Consider the following 26,747-nt stretch of genomic DNA (forward strand, 5'->3'; position numbering starts at 1 on the left):
AAGAAATATTAGGGCACAATGACAAAAGGGCTCAGAATCCCAGTTCCATTGGTACTCAAAACTTTTGTGACCAGAAGTCTTTGTTTTTGCCATATTCCTGAGAGAAAAGAGAATCTGCAGAACACCTGAGGAACTTAGATCCCCTTATCTGAGAGGGAAGAGGAAAAAGAAAGAACACCCAGATGTTGTAATAGGGGTAGGTGTGGGTTAGAAAGGAAGTGAAGGGGAACTGGGTGGTGGCACACTTGGTTGAGCTCACACATTACCATGCCCAAGGACCCAGGTTTGAGCTCTCATTCCCCACCTGCAGTGGGGAAGCTTCAGGATGGATGAAGGTCTGCAGGTGTTTCCTTTTCTCTCCCCATCTTCCCTTCTCCTCTCAATATCTTACTGTCTTATCAAATGGATAGTGAAAGAAAAAGAGAGGAAGTGAGGCAGGGCTTTAGAATTGAATAAAAATGGGCATCAGCTTCCACATGGAATCAGCCATCTTTGCCCAAGTGGCAAAGAAATAGAATGATAATTATATAATAATAATAATAATAATAATAATAATATCCCCACCTTATAAATTCCCCATGGGAATCAATGAGAAACTATAGATCAAGTCCTAATGCATGGCAGGTCCTGTAGTCTGCTATTTTAAGGTTAAGAAACATTCTAAAACAGGGAATAGAAAATGCAAAGGAAACAGGAATGATTGAACATCCTAAAAAGTCATCAGAATTAGATTTAGAATTTCCCCTGCAGGGAAGAAGTAAGGTGTTTATTTCGCCACATATCCATGAGGCAGTTAAATATTAATCAAGCATAACTGTTCTACTGAATAAACTGTTTCAATATGAAAAACCAGAAAAGATGTCTTGGGGGGTGTAGGTTCTCTTGCACGGGAACTAAGATTTTATATCATAAGGTCTTTGAACACAGATGCCCTCAAATGGAGAGAAGGAAGAGAGACAAGAGGCAGTGCCAGGGTCAAGAGCAATAGTCATGGGTTCAGATGGCCAGAGAGTCAAGCTTTCCCTGACCAGTGAGATCTTGAGCTCACACTTGGGAGGAGGATTTCCAAGACATATTATCTGGCTTCCAGGAGCGATGGAGTCATGGTGCAGGCACCGAGCCCAGCAATAACCCTGGCAGAAAAAAAAAAAAAAAACAAGATGTGGGGGTCCAGGAGGTGGTGCCCAGGTTAAGCGCACATAGTAAAAAACAAGATGAGATTTAGTCCTTGGTTAGTTTTGATCAAACCAGGAGTCACCATCTCCATTCTCCTCCCAAGTAATCATTTCAGTACCTTGATGTTATAAAGTGGCCCTCAGGATTAAATAAGGTCATGTGGCTGTGGCGTCATGATCTCAGTTCAGTACCTGGTACCCAAGGGTAACCATGCAGTTCCTAAAGTTGATCCTAATATCATCACCCTGTGTTTTGGTCAAGGGAGCTGAGGCTGAATAGCTAGTTACTGGCAAAGAGAAGCCACAGCTCTAGAAAAATCCTGTATCAGAGCATAGGTTTCACGGTGATTGGGGCTGACAGTTAGGGCTGACAGGTAGGATGACTTGTTGGAGGTCTTGAGGCATGTCAGGAATGCAAGAGGGCATAACATCTGGCCCTGTCACTCAGGAGTTATTAATCCACAGACTGCATGTACAAACCTGCCCATGCTGCAAATAACTAGCTTATCAAACCATGGGAGAAGTTCAATCACTTGGGGAGAAAGGGAACACACTGGATTTCTTGTGACACTTTGTGGCAGTCTGTGCTTCTTGGTCAATCTAATGTCAGAAGCTGACTGTAGGCTGCACTGTTTTGCTGGTTCCTTTGCCACTGTTTGGAAATAAAAAGTGAACCTGGAATTTAAATTCAGGGAAATTTTCCCAACAATAAATTCCCTTGCTTTTTACTTAATCTAAGAGGTTGACCTGAGCTAAAGTGGACTCTGGATATTCCATCACCTATAGACTAAGACTCAAAACAAGAGTGTTCTGGAAGACTGTGAGAAGTCTACAGTCTAGTGTGACAAGGATGGGGAATACTTATGCACACATATGTTTAAAATCATACAGAGCATCTCTTTGAGGTCCAGATGGAGAAGGGGAGGCTAGAGAGGTAGCTCTCAAGGTAAGGTGTGTACCTTGTGATGCAAGAGTCCCAAGTTTGAGCCCTGACACTACATGGGAGATGCTATGGCATCAGAGGAAGCTTTGATGCTGTGGTATTTCTCCCTATCTGTATCTTTTTCTGAATGGAAAAATCAACCCAGAGCAGTGAAATTGTGTATGTGTAATGTCCAGGTGACACTAAAAAGAAAAAGAAAGAAATGGGAAAAGTGCTGTCTACAGAGGAAGAGTATAACTTTCATAAACCAAATGTCTCTTGCAACAGCCCTTTATCCCTTCTCCACTGATAGTCACACTAGTGGGAATGAATTCTTATCCTTTAATATTTGGCAACTTGTAAGCAAACTGAAAAAAACATGGGGGCATGAGGTATAGCATATTATAGAGCAGGCTGACAATTTCATTGATTTATTTCTTCTCCCTCCTCGACCTCTGTTCACCTGAAGACTGCTCAGTTCTGGCTTATGGTGATGTAAGAGACTGAACCTGAGATTTTGGAGATCCAGGCATAAAAGTCTTTTTTGTTTCATCTTTATTTATTTATTGGCTAGAAACAGCCAGAAATTGAGGGAGGGAGAAAGACACCTGCAACACTGCTTCTTCACCATTTACAAAAGCAGCTGGGGACTGGGAGCTTGAACCCAAGTCTTTGCCCATTGTAACATGTGCACTCAACCAGGTGTGACACCACCTGGCTCCTGAAAGTCTTTTTTTAATTTTTTTTTTTTTTATCACTATTCAGCTCTGGTTTATGGCGGTGTGGAGAACTGAACTTGGGACTTTGGAGCCTCAGGCATGAGAGTCTCTTTGCATAACCATTATGCTAGTATTAACACCCCCCCAAGTTTTTTTTTTTCTTTGCCTCCAGGGTTATCACTGGGGTTTTCATGCTGCCACTACAAATCTACTGCTCCTAGAGGCCAATGGACTTTCAGTTTTATTGGATAGGATAGAGAGAAATTAAGAGAAGACAGAGAAGGAGATACACCAGCAGACCTGCTTCACTACTTGAGAAGTGACCCCCTTTGCAGGTGGGGAGCCCTGGGCCCGAACTAGGTTCCTAGCATGGATCCTTGTACTTTGTACTATGTGCGCTTAACCCAGTGTGCCACCACCCAGCCCCCTGAAAGTCGTTGCAAAGCCATTATGCTATCTCTCTCACCAGTGATTTATTTATTTTTTATTATCTTTGTGGCGACAGGACCACCTTGTGGATGCATAAAATCATTGCTCTTGGCCTAGTTTTTCTTATATATATATATGGAGAGAGAAAGAAAAGAGATAGAAACACCAAGCCACTGGAGCTTCTTCCATGAGTGTGGCCCTCCCAAATGGTGCCAGGACTCAAATCTGGAGTAGGAGCAGAGCATTTACCAGATAAGTCAGCTGCTGGCTCCCAAACAGCCTTAACTTTAAAGCCCTGGGTCCTTCTTTGCAGTTACAAGTTGAGGCTCATTAAGAGAGGAAGGAAGATAGCAAATCTGTACTTCACTCAGCATTAGGATGACAGGAAAACCACTGGCTGTTATACATAGCACCCTACCTAAAATTTTCCCCAGGCTAAAGAATCTTGCTATTCTGTATATTTTGACTTTTTCCTATAAACTCTTATTGGGCCTTTAGTTCTCCAGACTTCCCATGCTATCAACTCAATTGTTTTGGAAAGTTCAATGTGCCCTTTAAATATGAATTCTAAGAACATGAACTTTGATCCTGAAAGCAGCAGGATATCTCAATAAAATTGGCATGCTGATAGTGAAGACTTCCTTCAATTGTAGAGTACTGACTAATCAAAGAATTAGATGCTGTAGCAGCCTAGGAAGTAGTACAGTGTAAGAACATGGGACTTGTATTCATGAGTTCAACTCCTAACACCACATGTATCAGACTGATGCTCCAGTCCTCTTTCATTGATTAATAATTATCTTGACTTTTTTTTGCCTCTAGGGTTATTACTGGGGCTCAGTGCCTGCACCATGAATCCACTGCTCCTGGAGGCCATTTTTTCCCCCTTTTGTTGCCCTTGTTGTTGTAGCCTTGTTCTGGTTATTATTGTTGTTGTTGATGTCGTTTGTTGTTGGATAGGACAGAGAGAAATGGAGAGAGGAGGGGAAGACAGAGCGGGGGAAAGAAAGATAGACACCTGCAGACCTGCTTCACTGCCTGTGAAGCGACTCTCCTGCAGGTGGGGGGCCAGGGGCTTGAACTGGGACCCTTACGCCAGTCCTTGCACTTTGCACCATGTGCGCTTAACCCGCTGCACTACTGCCCAACCCCTTTGACTTTATTTTAAAACAAATCAATCTTTTTTTTGGTCACCAGGGTTATCACTAGTGCTTGGTGTCTGTACTGTGAATCCACCGCCACGGGTGGACAGTTTTTCCTTTTTCTTTCTTTTAATTTTCTATTTGTTTTCTTGTTTGATAAAACAAAGAGAAATTGAGAGGGGATGGGAGAAAATAGGAAGCAAGAAAGATAGATACCTGCAGACCTGCTTCACCACTCATGAAGTGCCCTCACTGTAGGTGGGGATCAGGGGGTTGAACGAAGGTCTTTGCACATGGTAGCATGTAGGCTGAACTGGGTGTACCACACTACTCAGCCCTGCAAAAAATTCCTTTTTTTTTTTTTCCTCCAGGGTTATCGCTGGGCTCGGTGCCTGCACCATGAATCCACTGCTCCTGGAGGCCATTTTTCCCCTTTTGTTGCCCTTGTTGTAGCCTCGTTGTGGTTATTATTATTGCCATTGTTGATGTTCGTTGTTGGATAGGACAGAGAGAAATCGAGAGAGGAGGGGAAGACAGACGGGGAGAGAAAGACAGACACCTGCAGACCTGCTCCACCGCCTGTGAAGCGACTCCCCTGCAGGTGGGGAGCCAGGGGCTCAAACCGGGATCCTTACGCCGGTCCCTGCGCTTTGCGCCACATGCGTTTAACTCACTGCGCCACCACCCAACCCCCCCTTTTTTAAAAAAGAAATTAGCTGCTGTGGATCAAGTGTTCTGACTTACCTGCATCTCGGTCCCTGATACAGTAGTCAGGAGAATTCTCAAAATACACAAGGTCATTTTTCGTTGGCTTTTTAAACTTCTTGTTAGCCACAGTGAAGCCAGTACCATCCTGGTTCATGACAACCTGGATGGCCCCGTTGTACTTCCTCCAGAGATAATCGCCTGTCTTCCTGAAGTCGGCCATGGCCAGCCAACAGGTCCTCAGAGTGCAGGAGCCGCTGACACCATGGCACTTGCACTCCTGTTTCAAGAACCGCTTTACAGCCTGCCGGAAAGATGGTAAGTTCAGTGAAGGTGGATGCAGGCATGAGGCATGTGCTCCAACTCTCCCTACCTCCAACCAATTAAGAAGTGACTCTAGAGTGGGCATGATAGTTCACCTTTACAGTGAGCCTGCATTGCCATGCAAGCAGCGCAGGTTGAGCCTGGCCCCCACTGCATTCGTTTTTTCCCCTTCCTATCTTTTCTTTCTCTCTCTTTTATTATTTATTAGTGATTTAATAGTCATTTATAAAATTACATGTCAACAGGAGGTATAATTCCATACCATTCCCATCACCAGAGATCTGAATCCTCAATCCCTCTCCATGGCAAACCATAGCAGTTCTCCCAAGGTTGCAGACATGGGCTAACTATCATCTCTACAATGATCTGTCTACATGTGTACATAACTGCCCACCTTTTCTTCCAGGCCCAGTCCTCTCTTTCCCTCCAGGCCACTTATGATCCTACTTCTACATCCAAATGTTACTCCCTTCTCTGTGTGGGTCCAGAGCCCGCTCTCCACCCCCACTTGCCTCTGGGGTACTCTCTGGGACTCAGTGCCAGCAATACAAAACTACCCCTCCTGGCGGTGGCCATTTTTTCCCTTTTTTTTTTTTTTCCTATTTTATTTGATAAACAGAGAGAAATTGAGAGAGGAAGGGGGAGATAGAGAGTAAGAGAGACACCAAGAGACCTGCTTCACCTCTGCAGATGGGGAGTAGGGGCTAGAACTTGGATCCTTGCTCAGGTCTTAGCACATAGTACTATGTGCATTTAACTGGATGTGCTACTGCCTGAACCCCTGTACTTCTCTTTCTGTCTGAAAATGTCAACCTGGTGCGGTGAAAGTGAATTTATGACAAACAGAAATGACTCTGGCAATGCAGGCTTCTGGAACATGAGACTGGGTGATACAGAATATCTCTTGCTGTTCACTTTGCCCCCCTGGTCCAGCAGGCAGGGCTGAAAAGAGTGGAGATGTAGTGCCTGGCTATTTGACTATTGCTATAACAACCTCACTAATTGGAAGGTGATAGGATACAGCATTAGTTGAACAAGTGAGGGAATGAATTAAGAGTATTTTATAATCTTTGCTGTGTTAAAATGCTTTACTATTACTCTAATTAAACTAACAAAATAATTCCTAAGCATACCTCTAAATAAACCAATAATAGCTTGTTAATACTTATGCATGTTTGGTACATTCCAAGCCTTGTGTTGATAGGATTTATTCTCTGAGGGAGTTCATCTCCATAACAATGTTCCATGACCACATTTATTTTGCAGATGTGCTTAGAAGCAAGACTCAGACAGTTAAAAGCACTTGCCCAAATATACACAGCTAGTAAAACACAGAGCCAGGGAATGTTGAAAATTAAGTTGATGAACCTGAACATGACATTCAACTTGGTGGATTATCATTCAGCTCTGGCCCCTGATATTATGGTCTGAACCTATAATTCAGCTTATGTGATAAAATTGATCTTGTTCTGTTCTTTCATAGAAGGGAAGACAAAGAAAAGTGAAAGATAGCCATGTACATAGCACAAAGACCCCTTTTTTCTGAGGACAGGAAGTCTGTGTGCCCTGGAGCTGTCCAAGTAAGTTTCTACTTTGGTCTCAGGACTGGCCAGTAGATTCAAGACTAGGAGTAATTATGTCATTAATTTCACCCTGACTCTTAGCTCCTTTACTTGAGTTACTCGCACTCATAATCTTCACCACTGTCCCACGCTAAAACCACCTTTTCCACTTCATGGAGGTGGAATTGAGGGTCATGGAAGCATGATGACTTGCCCAAGCTCTTGGGTCAGGACATGAAGAAGTTAGTAGCAGATCCAGACTCTGAAGCCTTTCGAGCTCATGATGTTCAACAATCTGGATCCTTTCAAATGATTTTCTAAAACCATTTTTCTGACAAACACTGGACCCATGTTTCTTTTTTCATATGACTCATAACTTTAATAATTGTGACCTTTTCCTCCCCTAATAGTTAGCACTAACTTCTTGTTCAGTCAGTTTTCCAAATTATAATATTAAAATAACTTTGTTGTTGCTGCTTAAGGGAGAGCAAAACTGCCTCAAGGGGCTGCTTTGATCAAATACCCACAGTAAAGTGACATGGAAGGGCTGTAGGGGAGACCACCCTAAAATCTAAGCACTTGCTTAGGCTTGGTTACAGGACAGGAGGAATATCCCTTGTCAAGGGTCTCCAGCCTCAGGACTTGTATACACAAGACAGGTGATCAGTGAACCCCCTGGGAACTTTCTTCAAGTTGAAACTCTGAAAAAGATTCTTATGGTAACACATTGAGAGAACTATCTGTGGATTTGGAGGTGTTGATTTCCACCCTCTTCTGCCCAACCCCTGAACTTCAAAAGAGTTGATCTGGGTATGGGATAGGCATGGTGTGGCTCCAATGGGTAGCCAAGATAAGGCTCCTTCTATTACCCATGCCCACTTTTTCCATCCATCTCAAATATACACAGATGTCAATATTCAAGGGTGCCTGCCCTTAAGGCTTCATTCTGGATAATTTATTTTGGTTCTTGAATGTGGTTTTACATATTCCTCAGATTTTGTTTCTTTTTTTAAAAAAAAATTTTTTAAAGATGTATTTATTTATTTTATGTTTTCAGTGTCACAGCCTCACACATGCATAATTTCACTGCTCCTGAGAACATTTTTTTTCCTTTTCATTCTTTTTCACTTGTGATAAGGCTTTTAGAAGGGGGAAGAGACATGAGATTACCATTGTACCTCTTGTGGTGTTTTCCCTGATGCCATGGTATTATGTGCAGTCCCTGGCTTGAATCTTGAGACTTCAAACATATAAGGTATTTGCCTTGCTGGCCAAGCTATCAACTGACCCATGCTTCTTTTTCCTCTTCTTCTTCTTCTTCTTCTTCTTCTTCTTCTTCTTCTTCTTCTTCTTCTTCTTCTCCTTCTCCGTCTCCTTCTCCTTCTTCTTCGCCTTCTCCTCCTTCTCCTCCTCCTCCTCCTTCTTCTTCTTACTATTATTATTGCCTTCAGGGTTATTGCTGGGGTTTGGTGACTGCACTACAAATCCACTGCTCCTGGAGACCATTTTTTCCCTTTTTTATCGTTGTTGTTGTTACTATTATTGTTGCTATTGCTGCTGTTGTTGTTGGATAGGACAGAGAGAAATCCAGAGAGGAGGGGAAGACAGAGGGGTAGAGAAAGATAAACACCTGCAGAGCTGCTTCACCGCTTGTGAAGCGACCCCCTTGCAGGTGGGGAGCTGGGGGCTCAAACCGGAATCCTTAAGCCAGTCCTTGCACTTTGTGCCATGTGCGCTTAACCCGCTGCACTACTGCCCGACACCCACTTATTATTATTTTTATGAGAGAGAGAGAATAGAAAGAGGGAGACAGACACCAGACCACTGCTCAGCTCTGGCGTGAGCAGTGCTAAGGTTCAACTCTGGAACCTTACACAAGTCCTGTGCTCTATCACTGAAATATCTCCTAGACCACACAGACTTTGTTTCTGACCAAGGCTATAGTAGACTCAAATTCAGTTGAAATTTATTTCAGTGCCTGGAAATGTGTCGAAATCATCTTACGTTTGAAGGGGTTAAAAGACTCATGTGGCTCTAGGTAAATTCATTCACATTCTTTCCAGGTGAGACCCAACACTCACATATTTTCTCATCCTACCTGTCAGTGTAGATTGAGCCCTAAGTGAGCAGACTAGAAATCTGTTTTCTTTTGTATAAACCAGTTTTGGAAGACAAGGACCAGGAAATAGACAGGAACAAGAATGGTTTGGTCTTCCAGATCACAGATATCTGAGTGTCTTTAAATATATGTAGACGAGTGACATATACACATATATATATATGTGTGTGTGTGTGTGTGTGTGTGTGTGTGTGTGTATATATATATATATATATATATATATTTCTGACAGCTGTTAAGAAATGATGGAATCTCTTTTTCTACATCTTGGATGAAGCTTGAAGGAATCATGTTAACTGAGATTATCCAAAAGAAGGATGAATATCAGGTGTCCTCTCCCATAGATGGGAAATAATAAACAAACAAGGGGGAAACATAAGGTAAAAGATAGACTATCTGTAATTTATTGCAGCAGAGTCGAATACTCTAAAGGGGGAATGCATGGGGAGTGCTCAGGGTATTGAGTACTCAGTGCACAATGGTGGAGGAAGTCTTCAATTGATGGAGGGTGTGGTACTTGTGTCCACAGCTGTCTTATAAATCTGTATCCACCCCCCCACCCCAATAATGTGATCTTAACAGACCATTAGAAAATCCTTTCCTCAAACTTTGCTTTCTCATGTGACCCTTTGACCTGTATCTTTATATTCAAATATCTGCTATGAGATTTACTGGGTGATCCAGATGGCAGATTTCTGCCATGAACAGAGCGCTAGGAGAATCACCTTGACTGCTCCATTCTTTTTCTGATTCCCCTTGTCCAGATGTTTTTCATTTTAGGATCTCAATAAAGTCACAGAAAACTCACCCTATGCCAAGTGCTAAGGAATTATGAGTTCTCCTTCAAAGTACAATATTTTTAGAGGTGCGTTATTTAGTTATAACTAATAAACACAAAAAATACCATTGTTGCCCCTTTGTAATTATGCTTCCAGGTTTCAAAGTTCAAGGCTTGTATTTGTATATTTTACATGGTTCATTGAAAATATGCATATCTACTTGAAATTCGGCTAAAAATGCACCTTAGGAATCCTTATAACACACATGGCAGTGACAGACACTTTGACTACCATCATCATTTACTGAGGAAACCATTCCTCTCTTGCTTCTTTAGTCTGAATCTTGTTGGTTAGAAGTTTCAGAAGTGGCTGGGACTCTCTCTGTCTTTCCTTGGGCTTTTTTCAACAGAAGACACATGCTGTTATCTGAGATAATGTATGATTAGGCGTATTCTGTGCAGGGACTTGTAAGAAAAGTTTATTCACTCATCAAAGGAGATTTCCAAAGAGAAAGTTCTGTTTTGTATCTGAATACAGTTTTCTACAGTAGCCTGCTTAGGACATGGGGCAGTCAATTTAGGACAAGCAAGAACTACAGACAGCAGCCTTGGAAAATGGAACCAAAGGGTTCTGGCAGATGTTACTGAATTGCTTGATTGAACCCACTCATGACCTTGCCCTTCCTCCAGACACCTTGTGACCTAAGCTAGTAAGTTTTCCTCATTATTTAGTTCCCTGGGGTCTGTTATGTACAACTGAAAGTATATCTATTGGTACTGTGGTCAGTTCTTGACTGAATGTTAATCACAGGTTCTAAGAGTGAAAGTGAAACACCTTCTTTGGGATGGTATTGGATCCCAGCTCCAGGGCTTATTCTAACACATAGCTATCTCCACCTTTGCCTATTGAAGTTTAAGGACTTACAAATCAAACCCTTACCTTTGAAGAGGACGTTTTTTGTTCAGTCCCAGAGGATAAAGATTAAAGTCTAGGTATCCAGATTTAGAGAAAATTAGATCTAAGATTAAGGAATGGAATTAATAACTCACAAGGAAGACTCCTAATTTAGAAGAATACCAACACCCAAGAATTATAATAACATTATACAACAACTGCCACCTGTTGAGTGCCATACAATGTGTCAGACAGACTCCATGCCAGCTGGTTTGCACACACTATCTTATTTAATTACCACCAGGGAAAGTATTATTACCCTCAGTTATGAAAAATAAGGTTCAGTGAGGAAAGAAAGACCATAGTCACATAGCTAGACAGAATCAGAATTATTAATCAAATGTGAATTAGATATATTTCATTCTCAGATCTGTGAACATACTCTAAAAATATTTAATATCCTAATATAAATCATAATGTGGTTTTCTCAGATTTTTGAGTCAAGAATTGACTGAATAATATTGTAGACCTATAACCACTAGGAATGAAAAAGTAGAGAGAGATTAAATGGAGGGGGGCTATCAAGGAAGACTGCACTGCAACTTTCCAAATTACTAATCATCAAAAATCTATTAGGCCTATTCACAAAAGAAATAAACATCACTGGGGGAAAAAAGACATTTTACATGTAATCAGAGAAATGCAAGTGAATTTTTTGCCCAGCAGATTGGCAAATAGTAAAAAAAAAAAAAAAATTTGGTGTCAGCATGATTATGAGGAAAGAAATACTTTGACAAATTGTTGGGGAAAGAGAAACTGATACGCCATTTAAAAGAACAGCATTTTTGCAATACCTGTTAAATTTTTAAATGTACATATCTTTTGGGCTTGGTGATTCTACTCTGAAAATATCTGCAAAAGTTGTGAAATCCTTCATGGACATTCACCGCAGCATAATTTGCAATAGCAAAATATTAAGAGAAAAAGTCAAGTGACATTAGTAGGTAAATGATTAAGCAAATTACAATGCTTGCTTAATAATGGAGTGTTACATGGTCTTTAAGTATGAGTTAGTTCAATCTGACAGTCACAAAAGTAAGATAAATCAAAAAACAAATTTTAAAATGATGTATGTTGGGAAGATCTACTGTTTTTAAGGCCTGAATATGTGTGGATATACAGAGGAAAATAAAAGTAGCCTAGAGGGGTGGAAAGGTCTAGGAAGAGATGAAAGAAAAAACAAAACAAAACTCAATCTACTCCATATAGTCAAATATCAAGTGGCTGGTAGATACTGATACTTGGAGATTGTACAGCAGTGATTATCACTCTGGGAACATTACAGTCACATTACAACACATATAACACTTACTTAAGCTAGTCCCTCACCACAACAAATAAACAAGAATCTGGGCTGAGCTCCTCCCTACCACTCCTGCCCAAATGGTACTTCCAGTCTCAGGTGCTTCAAATTTATAAGGTTGTGATTCATGTCTAACTCAGAGGAATTTGGGTTTCATAAAGGGCCAGAGCCACTGAGAAGTGGTTTGACACTCCCACGGACCTGGAGTGGCATTCCATTTCTAAGAACAAGGATACTGAGTTAGCAGTTTTGCCCTACCCATTTGTCTCCAAACACCATAGCCTCTGGGGAGAAGGGAAAAAAAAAGCCACCAGCAACAATTTCTGGTACTACTGCTTTGGAAAGAATGAAGAGGGAGATAGCCAGAGGGATAAAAGCCCAGTACTTTCAGAGAACTAGGCTGTATCCCAGAGAATTCTGCCTGAAGGGGCGCTTCTCTGGGGGGAAGTGGGGTGTATGAGGTGCTGAGTCAATAGCTGATAGGGTTCTCATGCAGGCTATTTATGGAGGAATTGAAGATTTTACATTTACATTTATATTTACATTTACATGGGGAACACTCTAGGGGCTGCCAGACAGCCTGGAAGCTGTTTGTTTGCTTTTAATTATAACTTGCAAAATTGTAAATTTAAGAAATATGTGCACATGGTTTAAATTAAAACAGACCAGAAAAGATTAGGGTGAAAAGAAGTAACCCTCTGTACCCTTTGTTCTTCCTTGTTCCCCTCCTACTCTGCACAGCAGAATCCCTTTTGGTGAATCACTTTTGGTGAATCCTGCCTTTAGCCTGTTTAGTGGTTACTTAAATGCTTACATTATTTGTTTGGGGCCAACTACTGACACTGTGAACAACAGAAATGGGTATTACATTCTAATAGACCGCTATTATGGAAGGTGAGAAGCCAACCCTGACCTCACATCCCTCATCCCAATTTGCAAAATGGCTGATTATAGGGGGTCTCTCCAGCTTCAGGGAGCAACCTAACACCATTTCTCACTTTGAAAAATATAGGTGCTGTCTATGAAGTTATTTGTTGTTCTTCCTCCTTCCTCTTTCCTTTCTTTCTACTTCCCATCTCTGTGAGCAGAGTTCCCCCCCCCCCCCTTCTATAGTTACACAGATGAGAACATTAGAATTCTCTAGCTATGGTCTGTCTTTCACAAATCATTTAAATACTTACTCTAGAAACTGAGAATAATAAACATCAATATAACATTCACTGCAGAAACATGAACTGCCTCAGAGCTGCATTTTGTCAATTTCTAAATTCTGATCCAATATTACAACATCTGTGGTGGGGTGAGGATATAGCTTAGCCTGTTAGAGCATCAATTGCGTGTCTGAGGCCTCAGAGGCTGCAGGTTCAATCCCTGGCACTACTTTATGACAGAATTGAGCAGTTCTCTAACCCAATCCTTTCTTTCTCTCTCTCTCTCTCTCCCTCCGCCAGCCCCACACAACAGTGAAGTTTCATATTTTCTAGTTGTACTTGCCACCAAGTGTAATTAAATATTTAGTGTAAATAAATATTTTCTACCCTCACAATAATTTCACCTACTCCACAACACTTGTTTCCTGAAGTGTTCCATCTTTTATTCCAACCTGGACTTGCTATACAACTGAACTCTAGCATCATGCTTTCTTACGTTGGAGACACTGCTAGATGACACACTTCCCCTCTTTTATTGGTTTATTCCTTTCTGCTGTAGCATCTCCTTAAGTAAATCCTTCAAAAAAGCATGGAAGGAACATTTTCTATTTTTTAAAGACTTAAAATGTTATTAATAATTTAGTAATGATTAACAAAATTGTAAGATAATGGGTACAATTCCACACAGTTCCCACCACCAGAGTTCCATGTCCCATCCCCTTCACTGGAAACTTCCCTATTCTTTAGCCCACTGGGTGTATGGACCAAAATTCTTCTGGGGATACAGAAGGTGGAATGTGTGGCTTCTGTAATTGTTTTTCTACTGGACAAAGTATGTCTAAGATGTCTTCATTTGGCCATCACACTTAACTACAAGTTTGGGTATAAAATTTCAAAGTGAAAATACTTTTCTCTCAAAACTGGAGGCACCTGGTTAAGAAGCACACATAGTACTAAGAAGGGCCCAAGCAAAGGCCTGGGTTTGAGTTGAGCTGCTGCTTCCCCCTATCTGCAGACGCCCTGCTTCACAAGCAGTGGGGCAGGTCTGCAGGTTTCACTTTCTCTCCCCCTCTCTGTCTATCCTCCTTTCTTAATTTCTCTCTGTTTTGTTAAATAAAAATAGAAAGAGAGAAAGAAAGAAAAAAAGAGAGAAAGAAAGAAAGGAAGAAAGAAAGAAAGAAAGAAGAAATAAAGACAATGCACCCTCACAGGTTTGAGCCCCCAGTCCCCACCTGCAGGGGGAAGGCTTTGAGAATGGTGAAGCAGTGTTGCAGGTGTCTCTGTCTCTCTCCCTCTCTATCACCTTCTTCCTTTTCAATTTCTGGCTGTCTCTATCCAATAAATACAGATTTAAAAAAAAAACTAGATTGCTCAGAGCTCAGTTTGCACTTTTAATCTGGAAATATATCTCTCTCAATATAACAATTTCCACTGTTTCCCGCCCCCCCCCAGTTTCTCTTTATAGCATTATAATTAATCAGCTGTTGAAACTTTAGAACTGATCCTCCTTAGTCTCTTAAGTTTCCCCTCCTATCTTTTTTTGTGGTTGCCACTGAGGTTTCATGGCTCTAGGTTGACTGTTTTGGGGCAGGCATACACACTGAGGCTTCCTCCAGTGTGGTAGGAATTAAGCTTGAACCTGAATCTCGTGCATGCCAAAGCAGGGGCACTATCAAGTGAACTAATTTTTCCATACTTTCTTCTCTGTTTCTGGAGGAAGAATTTCCATTAGCATATCACTCCTGGGCCTCCCTACTTCCTTACTCATTTATCCCTCAGAAGGGACTTGTCCCACTGGTCAGTGTAAAAGAAGCAGGATTTAAGAGCTCGACTTTCTTCTCTCTGGACATATGCTCGTCTTCAGGGAAGATATATTATCATCAACTCCTATCCAAGAAGGGCTGAAGTGCAGGTCTGTCTGTCTATCCATTCAGAGATGAAGTGCTGGGAAGATTCCAAGCTACATCTTCCATTTTACTTTTTTTTTTTTCAGCAGAGAAATAGATATTTATATTCTGCCTAGCAAACTTTGTTGCCCTCATTTCAGACAGTTTCAAGTTCAAGTAAAAAAAGAGGGGGTGCTTTTTATTAACTTTCTTGCTAGGAGATTCATTTGGATTTCTCTCCCATGTTCAGTGATGAAATTAATGTCTTTGGGCTGGGGAAACAACATGATCATTATTGCAAAAAACTTGCATTCCTGAGGCTCTGAGGTTCCAGGTCCAATCACCAGCACCACCATAAACCAGAGCTACGCGGTGCTCTGGTCTTTCTTTCTATATATCTCTCACGTTAAAATGTAAATAAATAAAATATTTTTAAAAATAAATTAATGTCTTCTTCAATCTTTGTGAGAGGCTAATTAAGCTTTCCATATTCCTGAATTTACATTTTCTTTTTTAGGGATAAGGTTTTTTTTGTTTTTCCCCCTGCCAGGGCAATGCTGGGGCTTTAAGCTTACACAATTCCATCAGTTTTGACAGATTCTTTTTTTTTTTTACTAGTCAACTCTGGTTTATGGTGGTGTTGGGGGCTTGAACCTGGGATTTTGGAGCCTCAGGCACAAGAGTCTCCTTGCATAACCACTATGTTATCTATCCTCACTGATTCATTTTTTTTTATTGTTGTTGTTTTCTTTGCCAGATAGGAAGTGAAAGACAGAGAAGGAGAAGGAATGGGAAAGGGAGGGGAAGAAAAAACACAATACACCGCTTCACAGTTAGGAAGCATCTCTTTTTGCATGCTGCTTCCATGTATTGACTGGGGGGGCTCAAACCTAGGTCCCTGCACATGGAAAAGTGCGTACTATACTGGGTGAGCCCTTTTGGGGGTGATTTTAATTGGGGATCTTTTTCTTTCATGTTTCTAAATTTGGCCAAATAATGACAATTCTTGGATAGTTTATATTTAAGAATGACGCTATGGGGTTCAGTGGTGGCATACCAGGTTGAGTGCACATGTTATACAAGAAGGAGGGAGAGGAGGAGGAGCAAAAGGAGGAGGAACAGGAGGAGGAGGGACAGGAAGAGGAGGAGGAGGAAGAGGAAGGGAAGGAAAAGGAGGAGCATGAGGAGGAAGAGGAAAGAAAGAAAGGTGGGAGGAAAGGAGAGAGAAAGAAATTTTCAGTCTTTCTATATCCTCCTCACTTCACCTTTTATATATTATCCCTCTTGGTTTTCTACATCACCAAATTGGCCAGTACAAATTTTCATTAATCCCTCTCCCCTTACAACTTGCTTAAGCCTACCTAACACTTCTTTTGTGACATTCCATCAATAAATACTTGCAGACTAATCGAGACTACTTTTTATTTTTTTAAACTTTTTGATTATCTTTATTTATTGGATAGAGACAGTCAGAAATGGAGAGGAAGGGGAAGATAGAGAGGAAGAGAGACAGAGAGACATGTGTAGCCCTGCTTTATCACTTGCAAAGCTCCACCACCTGGCCCCTGACTTTTAATATATATATATATATATATATATTATATGTAAACATATATATTTTATATATATATATAACTATAGTTTTTTTTATTATCTTAATTTTTTTATTGGACAAGAGGCAGCCAGAAATTGAGAGGAAAGGGGAGATAGGGAGGGAAAGAGAGGCATCTGCAGCCCTGATTCACCACTTGGGAAACTTTCCCTCTGCAGGTGGGATCTGGGATGTGAACCCCAGTCCTTGTGCATTGTAACATGTGTGCTCAAGCAGGTGTGCCACCACCTGGTCCCTAAACATGACTACTTTTAAAGAGACAAATTTCATGATTTCCAAGGGTAGCAGTATTTTGTTAGTGTTCAGACATGTGGAAACCGTTTTTCATTTTGTGTATAACTTTTCTCATTAAAGCAACTGTCAATGGACTCATAATTACTTCAGGGCTAAATTTTTACTTGGCAGATTTTTACATGACCCTTAAGTCTTTGATTTTGAGCATGTGAAGTATTCAATACATAGAGGTCATATATCAATATGTCTATATATCTACACACACATCTTCACTGCTGTGGAATTTTTTTTTTTTTTTTTTTTTAGATAGGAAGAAAGTCAGAGAGAAAGAATAGGAAAGACAACGAATCTTCCTGTAAAGTACTGAGTCCTCTTTCAAATCTGAGTTATTCACATAGCAAAGTAATGCACTATCCAACTGGGCTATTTTATCAGCCCATTTGACTTTTAGTATTTAAAAGATTTCTAAATATTATCATTCTCTACCACAGAAATACAGTCTTAATGGTTAGAAGATAAAAGCTATGGGAGAAGGAAACACATGCATTGTGGGGGCTAAAACTGTTAACTAGAGCTCCACTCAGCTCTGCCTACTGGTGGTACAAGGAACCGAACCTGGGGTTTAAGTCCTATGCATTAATCTTTCAATGTCTTGTGCCCAGAAATTCTATCCTATATTTCCCCATTGGAATGTACTGTCATAGTTTAATAATGAGGCATCTCATTCACTAGAATCTTACCATATATCAAGCTGGACTAAGTAAGCACTTCATATTCACTATTTTATTAATTCCATATGCACATGTCAGGCAAATTTTATTTTCACGCCCTCTTTTAGATGAGAATATTAAGGCCTACAAGCTGAGAGTCTTGCCTTGAACTCACCAGCAACATGGTGGGAGAGGGCAGCGAGTCGAGCCTGTGTGGCACTAAACCTACACCCTTAAATCTTTTACCGTTTCCCCTACTGGGATTTATGTTCTCTGGATTCAGTGAGTCCTGCAAAAGTTTTTTCACTTGGAGTTTGCATTTAAATTTAGTTTTCAATGAATTATTTTGCAAGGAAAAGACATACATTGTCCAAGGAGAATAACAGTTTGGTTTCTTAAGTTATTTTGTCTGAAGAGTGAGCCCAGGCAGCCCTGAGGTGTCTTTGTAAGGCTTTTCTGCAGAACACATGGATATTTTCTTGTAGGTACTTACACTTTGCTAGGTTTACAGACCCCAACATCACACAGCACTGATTCTTTACCTTTCAGAAAAAAAGGGCAAAGTAACTTACACTGTATGGAATGTACAGCAACTTAGAGCTTATTCACAACTTTTCTAACTCAGAAATGCTATTTAGAATTTCTTTCAGGTCTTATAGCCTATGCTTGATTAAATTATTTAGTTAAACTTGAGTATTTGAAGATGTTTCTTCACTTTTAGTTGGGTGAATGTCACAAAGCAATTAACATTTTTCCTCAGGGAAACATACATTAAAAACATATTTAATTTTTCAGATGCTGGCTTTAAGTCAAACACATTTATCAACAAATCTTTTTGACAGATCCACATCTCTAAGATAAGAGTTACTGAAAATTCAAACCAACATATCTTTCAAACATCCATGTTCTGAAACTAGGAAAGTAATATTTATTAGCAAATTTTGCAGTTGGTTTGCTTATGTAAGATGTAATTTCTTGAGGGGTGTCAGTTCTTAAAAACAGTGACTGCGGGTGGGCTTAGCTAGAAAATACAAGGTGTGGAATCTGTATTTGTGGAATTCAAGAACATTACCATTGACTAACCACATGTATAATAATTCTTATTGACTAATGAGGCAAGTCTAATAAATATTTTCTATGAATAATAGAATTTATATGAAACTATAGCTATTTGGTTGAGTTATTCCCTGCTTTGGGATTTAATTCTAGTTATTTTTGGATTTATATGGTACAGAAAGATCTATAGTATCAAGCACATACTATTTTGAGGTCCAACAAAACAGACGTGAGTCTGGCAGACTGATCTGGTTTTTCAAAATGTATTTAACTTTATAAACTAAGGAGGCCAATCAGAAAACAAATAACTACTAAATGGAATATAGCTCATAAAGATACTTAACAGTATCTATTGAAGGGTTTAAGTGAATAAGTTAAAACAACCAGGCTCTATTGTTCAGTTTAGTTTTTATCATTTTCTATTAATATCCCTTAGTTTTTGAGAGTGTAATTTCTTTTTTTTCCATTGGGGACAGGGATTGATGGCTTGCAGTACAGCTATTGATACATGAGTATAGTATGATTTCTTTTAATCTCTGGTACTCTTAGTTCATACATTGTTTATTTCTCTTAAGTAACATCATAAGATTTAACCTTGGAAGCCTTTTTGGCTAATATTTTATTTATTTACTTATTTATTTATGAGAAAGATGCCAAAGCATTGCCCAGTTCTGGTTTATGATGGTGCTGGGGATTAAACCTGAAGTCTCAAAAGACTCAGGCATGAAAGTCTTTTTGCATAACCATTATACTGTCTTCCCAGCCTCCCAAGCATATATTCAAAGTCTTTATAAGACCCTAACTTTCCATTACCTATAAGGAAATGCTTATATACAATACAGTTTGTACAATATGTATTTTTATGGGCTTTGGATGCATCTTTTGTGGATAAAAATTGTAAGTGTCTGAGTGGTATTGTTCCTGCTTCTAGTTTGGGCAGAGTATGGAACTAGAAATTGGGCCTGACACCTTCAGAACTCTTCCCATATAAAATAAAAGTTGCCTATGGAAAACAGTGTTGACCTACCACAAAAATCTGCAAAGTCATCTCCAAGGTAGATATCTATCCAAAGAACAAAAAGACATTTATCCAAAGAGATATATACATGTCTATCATCACAGTGCTATATACAACAGCCAAGAAAACAATCCAAGTACTAAACTACAGAGAATAAGGAAGCTGAAATATATATATATATATATATATATATATATATATATATATGAATATTAATTAGCTATAGCAAACAGAGATTTTTGTCTTTTGCTACAACATGGATGGAACTGGAGGGGATTATGTAAAGTGAAATAAGCCAAAAAGAGAAAGAAAAATGCCATATGCTCTTATTCACATGTAAAATTTAAGAAACAAAACAAAGTATGAGTTAGTATAGAATATGAATAAATTCTTGGCCTTTTTCACTTGATCTGCAGATGTTAATGTGGAAGAAGGCTAAGGGAGGGCCATCAAGGCAGCTCACCAGGAAGGTACCTGCTTTACCATCTGCATGACCCAAATTCAAGTCTGGTCTACACCACACTGGCAGAAGTTCTGGTGCTGTGTTGTTTTTCCCTCTCTGTCTCTGCCTTTCTCTTACTACCTTAAAAAAAAAAATCTGCCTAGAGTGGTGAGAATATAGTTAGACCAAAAAAGAAAAGACACTACAATATGGTGGAGAGTGATATCATTTCAGTGGTGGGTGAGGTGTGCTGGCACATATTTTGGGGAAATGTGAAATTGTAGTCCTGAGATAACTGTCTTGTAATGTAACACTTCCTCAATGAAAAAAAAAAAACAGTGAAATAAAATAAATTCAGGTGAAATGCAGGTTGCAAATTAAGTTTGAATTTCAGCTAGCAAATTATATATGTTTTATTTTGCTAATTATAGTCACCTTATTCAACCTTAGCCTCCTCATCTGCAAACAGTGGATGTATCTTAGGTGTTGATAAGATCTGGTGCATATGTGTATGTGCTTTCTTTCATGTGGCAATGCTAATTAGGTAGCCTATGCACAGCCTCACATATTAGAACCAGTACTGTTTCCAGAGCCACAGCCTCCACATTGCTTTAGTCAAGATATCACCAAAGGCTAACAGCCCCTGATGAGTAAAACAGCCTATAATAGTCTAAGTGCTATGTTAAAAACAGAAATATCAGGGGCTGGCAAGATAGCTCAGCGGGTAAAGTGCATGCTTTATCATGAATACAGCTTAGGTTCAGTTCCCCAACACACTTATCAAGGCAGAGGGGAAGCTTTAGTTCTGTGTTCTCACTCCCTGTCTGGCTCTATCTGGAAAAAAAAAAAAAAGATGGCCTAGAGCAGTAAAATCACATGTGAGAAGACATAGGAAGGATGCATGTACACACATGCACATATACACACACACCTCAACACAGTTGCCTCATCCTGATTTTGTATTAATAAATTTTGGCAAGATTGTTATCTAAATCAATCCTCCTGTGTATATTTAAGCCTGAAAACAAAAACCAAGACGGTAGAAATGTCTTGATTTTTCCTACTGAGTATTTTTTTTTAAATTTTTAAAATGATTTTTATTAAGGAGAATTCTCTTTACAAGATTTGTTGTCTCAGGGGTACACTTTTACATCTCCCCAAAATATGTGTTGGCATTATGAAAAATCACGTGAGTTGGCACACAAACTGACTCATTCTCCACCCATATTTTAGGGAATGTGGGACTGAGTTAACTATTTTTAATATTTTTTGTTAGTAGGGATTTAATAATGATTTACAAGACTATAAGATTACAGAAGTATAGGTCAACACCACACCCACTACCAAGGTTCTGTGCTGCCCTGGTCTAATAATAACCATCGTAGTTCTCACAAAGTCTAAGAGTCTAGATTTAGATACTCCTTTTTTTCCCTGAAAGTTCATATGCTTCAACTATTCATATTCCACATCTGACAGAAACCATACATTCAAAGGAAAACTAGTCTATAGTTTTAAAAGATGATAGTGGAGGTGATTATGCTCAGTCAACTAAGAAGGTGAAAGGTTCCACTAAGAATTTTTAAGCCATTAAAAATTCCCCTATTGTTGGTACCTTCCTATTGTTTCACAGTGATATCCAACTATGTGAGTGTTCGAGGTTCTACAGATCTGGCTCAGACTTGAATTAGCAGCTTCAGCTCTTATTGACTCTAGGTCCTAAATTTAACACCCAGAATCCCAATTGTTCACAGCTTTATGATATTCTTTGTGCTTCAGAAGTTTGTCTTTTAGCTCCTTCATTTAGAAAAGCATGCTCCCTGTCTCATTCATGGTAAATACTTATCTCTAACTCAACCTCCTCCCCCACTTCTTTAAGGTACAGCCTTTCTTTCCTCAGGTAATTAGCCCTTTGGCTGATTCTCCTATTGTGCCACCTATATGAGTCAGTATTCAAACCATTAACTAAACATTTGTGAATCCACCAAATAAGGCTGAGTTACTTCAGGTGTCTTGACAAAGACTTGCAGTTGTTTATGGCTGTTGCAGTTAAAATTCCTCATTGTTAAATAAATACATACTCATTTTAGAAACCTTGTGAAAGATACACACAAATAAAAACCATAAGCAAACTACATTCTAAAATTAGCTACTTCTGCTTTTATTTTAATCCAGAAAAACCGTCAGTTTTAGAAAGTCTAAATTCTTCGCAGATATAGAAAGGAAGATAAAGATTTTATTTTATTTTTTTTTAAATTTATTTTCCCTCTTGATGCCCTTGTTGTTTCTCATTGTTGATGTAGTTATTATTGTTGTTGTTATTGATATTGTTGTTGTTAGATAGGACAGAGAGAAGTGGAGAGAGGTGGGGAAGGCAGAAGGGGGAGAGAAAGACAGACACCTACAGACCTGCTTCACCACTTGTGAAGCAACTCCCTTGCAGGTGGGGAGCAGCTGGAGGCTCGAACCTGGATCCTTTAGCTGGTCCTTGCACTTCGTGCCACGTGTATTTATCCCGCTGTGCTACCGCCCAACTCCAGAAAGACAAAGATTTAAGGTTGAGCAACACCTGGGTCAGAAATCCAATTCACATCCAATAGCACAGCTATATACAAGATACTGGATACTGTACAGCAAACCATAACAAAAGGACTTTTCAAAGTTAACCCAATTACCAAATAATGTGATGATAACATTAACTATCGATTGTCTTTTTGAACCCTAAGACAGCAGGAACCTCACATCTCCACTATAGAGCCCCTATTTCTCCCAGTCCTGGAACCCTTGGATAGGGCCCACTTTCCCGTATGCCTCTCCCAATCCATATCAAATAATATTGCATCCGCCGATCACAACCTAACCAACGCAACAATTGCCACCTCAACATGCTTCACCTCAGACTGTGTCCAGAGACTTCACGTGTGGAATGACAACCCTTCAGCTTCATTACTCGGGTGAGACCTTTCCTTTTATAGTACACTCTAATTTCATCTCAGGTGGTTCACGTTCTAACAAAGTCCCAAAACCTAGATATACACCAGTTTCTGTGAGAGAGAGCTTATGTGCACACGTATCCATAAACTACTGCAAAATATATACCTGAAAGCAGAAGTACACTAGTGTTTGCAGTGAGTACCTCCCTAACACTTCCTCTCCACTATTCCAAGCTTTGGGTCCATGATTGCTCAACAATTTGTTTGGCTTCGTATGTTAACTCTCTTTTCAATCACCAGGTTCCAGATGCCATCAGGATGCTGGCCAGGCTTCCCTGGATTGAAGACCCCACCAATGTGTCCTGGAGCTCAGCTTCCCCAGAGACCCACCCTACTAGGGAAAGAGAGAGGCAGACTGGGAGTATGGACCAACCAGTCAACGCCCATGTTCAGCGGGGAAGCAAATACAGAAGCCAGACCTTCTACCTTCTGCAACCCTCAATGACCCTGGGTCCATGCTCCCAGAGGGATAGAGAATGGGAAAGCTATCAGGGGAGGGGGTGGGATATGGAGATTGGGTGGTGGGAATTGTGTGGAGTTGTACCCCTCCTACCCTATGGTTTTGTTAATTAATCCTTTCTTAAATAAAAAAAATTTAAAAAAGAAATCCAATTCAGTATCCTTATGTTAGTCACTTCATCCCTCTCAGCCCCAGTTTCTCCCTCAAAATTAGAAATATGAAGACTTGATTTTGTTGCTACAGAGAATTTTGGGAGATCTTGACTATAAAGTATTTGATATTATTCTGTATGTTAACAAATCCTATATGACTATTTTTATTAGTGTGTTAACCTGTAATAAAGTTCATTTTATGGATACATGGAGCAATTAGATGGAATCCCAAGTAATGTTCAAACACCATTTTGTTAAAGGGAATTACCTACATGCTGGGGTTCTGTAGTATCTACCTTATTCTTATGTTCCTACAGCACTGCACAATATACTCTTTTTACATAAGAACAACAGAGATTCAGTGATTAAAGTCCCAGATACTGCAAAATTAAGGTTGAACTGAATCTGATAATCCGATTTTTCTTTCTTTCTTTTTTTTTGTTGGATCGAGACAGAGAGAAATCAAGGAGGAAAGGGAACATAGAGAAACAACTGCAGCCCTGCTTCACTATTCATGAAGCCTTTGCCTGCAGGTAGGGATCGGGCACTTTAACCCAGGTCCTTGTACACTGTAACATGTGCCATCAACTGAGTGCACCTCCCTTGTCCTTGTGTATCTAAATTTAAATCCCATCTTCTATTTTTAATATAGTAAGAGATATATTAGGGAGACTGCATTTCTACAAAATTCCTCTTTTACGATAATTAGCAGTAATTTTTGAACAGTATTTGATTATATAATACATTATTTTGATACAGATTTTCTTAGGAAAGTTACTTTTTTGTTCAAGAAAGTCTATATTTGTAAATAGTCCAGGTCACAAATGCCTTGTTCCATGTTTTAAGTCATTTTCAAGTTCACTAAGTGGAACAAATAGTGGATGTTGACTACATATCTTTTTTACTTGTGGTTTATCTATACTTTCATGTTTAACTTAGAAATTTTTATAGCATAGCTTCCTTAAATTAAAACCTATGAGCCTAGAGTGGGTTGAATTGTTATGTAGAAAACTGAGAAATGTTACACATGTACAAACTACTGTATTTTATTGTTGGAAACCATCAATCCTCCCAATAAATAATAATAAAAAAACCCATCTGAGCCAAGGTGTGGATTATCTTTCTTTATATAATATTTGTTTAGACCAACTGCCCTATTTGGAGGAAGAAAACTAGACTCAACCAGGGGTAAGTTTTGAGTAAATATAAAAGGAAGAAACATAAATATAATAATGTTATGAATAAAAAGAAATGCTACAATAGTCTAAAATGACATTACAGTACAAAAACACATGAGGATGCTTAACCAGCTGCTATAATAAATGAATTAAGCTATTCAAATTTTAGGGGAAAATCAAGACCTGTTGTGGATGGGTACTGAATTAAATATTAATATAAAGGACTTGTAGCCAAAGAGTTGTATTAGTGGGTACAGCACATGCCTTGTATTCATGAGGCCCTAGGTTCAATTCCCCTACAATGTACATGGTGTAATAGTGCTCTAGTGCTTCCCTCTCTCTCTTTCTCTCTGATAAAATAAATACATCAAGTTTTAAAAACAGCAAACACTTCTAGCATTCTTTTGAATAAGTTGTACTGGTCACCCAGTTTTTAAAGAAGAAATTTTTATACTGGACAGTTTGAGAGATACTGAAAACCATAAGGCAGAAAAATAAAAAAAGAACTGATGTTGCTTTCAGTCTTAGGAGGCCAAAAGTTTCTAGAGTTAGGCCAACTGGAGACTTAAGTCAGCAGACCTGTTTCAAACACAAACCCAGACTGTTCTCATTTTGACTCCACAGGCCTTCTGCTGGTAGGAAGGGGGAGTAGAGATTGCGGTCTAATGACCGCAAAAAGAGAATTAGAGACGCATGTTTATCTCAATACATTTACTCTCATTAAAGTTCGTATTCACTGACATCATGCATCTCCTTGAAAAAGTCTGCCCACCCACCATTAATTAAAGCCACATTTTAAAAAGTCCGTGTGTGCACTTTTATTCCAATCAAAAGTAGCCTCCTAAGTTTTGCAGAGTAGGCAGGAGAATATCTGAAGGCTGACAGCTGTTCACCTCTATACACTAAGGAATCATGTAATTTACATTAAAAGTCATGTTTACTCAGGGCCTATAATATAGTAACTAAGATCTATTGTCTTGGGAAGTTGAAACATTCAATATATAGTTACATGTTAAGCAAAATTAACATTTACTTTGATAAGTCAATGTTCTTTTGGGCACAGTACATAACTTTAGGCACTTATCTCTGTAAAATGCTTGCAAGATCTAATTATATATCCTGTTCAAATAATTAAGCAGAATACTTCTATCAAAGACACCACATTTTATAACTTGTACATGTGATATCAATGTCCAAATAAGGGTCAACATACATTTTTAACCCAAACTATTGCACAAACAGTAATTACCAATGGCTGTAAGATTGCACAACCTAAGTCTATATTCTTGGCAATAGTCATGACTTCATAAAAATAAGTAATGTTGATTTTTAAAGTTCAAGAAAGTAACTATTTGTAAGCAGTTCAGGTCACACTCATCTTATTCCATGTGCTAAGCAACTTCTTTTCTCCCAACTTCTTTTAAATGGGTTTTGCTCTCTATATGAGCCTACTAAAAGGGTCTTCACCAAACAGATCTGCATACTTCTCTAGTTTTCCAATTAAGAACTCCTCAAAGACCTTTCAACTTTACGCTGATTTCTACATGTTAACATCAAGCACTCTTATTTTGTGCTATTGATAAAAAAACAAAGTATGATTATCTGTTCTCATTTATAATTAGATTATTCTATAATAGTTCTGATGAAATATTTGATTAGCACAGCTAGGTCATTCTTTTTTACACAAAGCATTTAGATTCTCTGCCTCTTCTGGTCAAACCACTA

General features: G+C 39.3%; 1 protein-coding gene across 1 annotated transcript in view; it reads right to left on the bottom strand.

The window, feature by feature from the left end:
• The window catches only part of WNT2 (Wnt family member 2), a 55,941-nt gene that overhangs the window by 19,488 nt on the left and 9,706 nt on the right, over positions 1-26,747 (bottom strand). Inside the window, exon 4 of the mRNA XM_007525444.3 lies at positions 5,132-5,396. Within this exon, the coding sequence (XP_007525506.1) occupies positions 5,132-5,396 (265 nt within the window). The remainder of the gene's footprint in view (positions 1-5,131; positions 5,397-26,747) is intronic.

The sequence above is a fragment of the Erinaceus europaeus genome, chromosome 8 (genome assembly GCF_950295315.1).
Source record: "Erinaceus europaeus chromosome 8, mEriEur2.1, whole genome shotgun sequence".
Taxonomy (NCBI): domain Eukaryota; kingdom Metazoa; phylum Chordata; class Mammalia; order Eulipotyphla; family Erinaceidae; genus Erinaceus; species Erinaceus europaeus.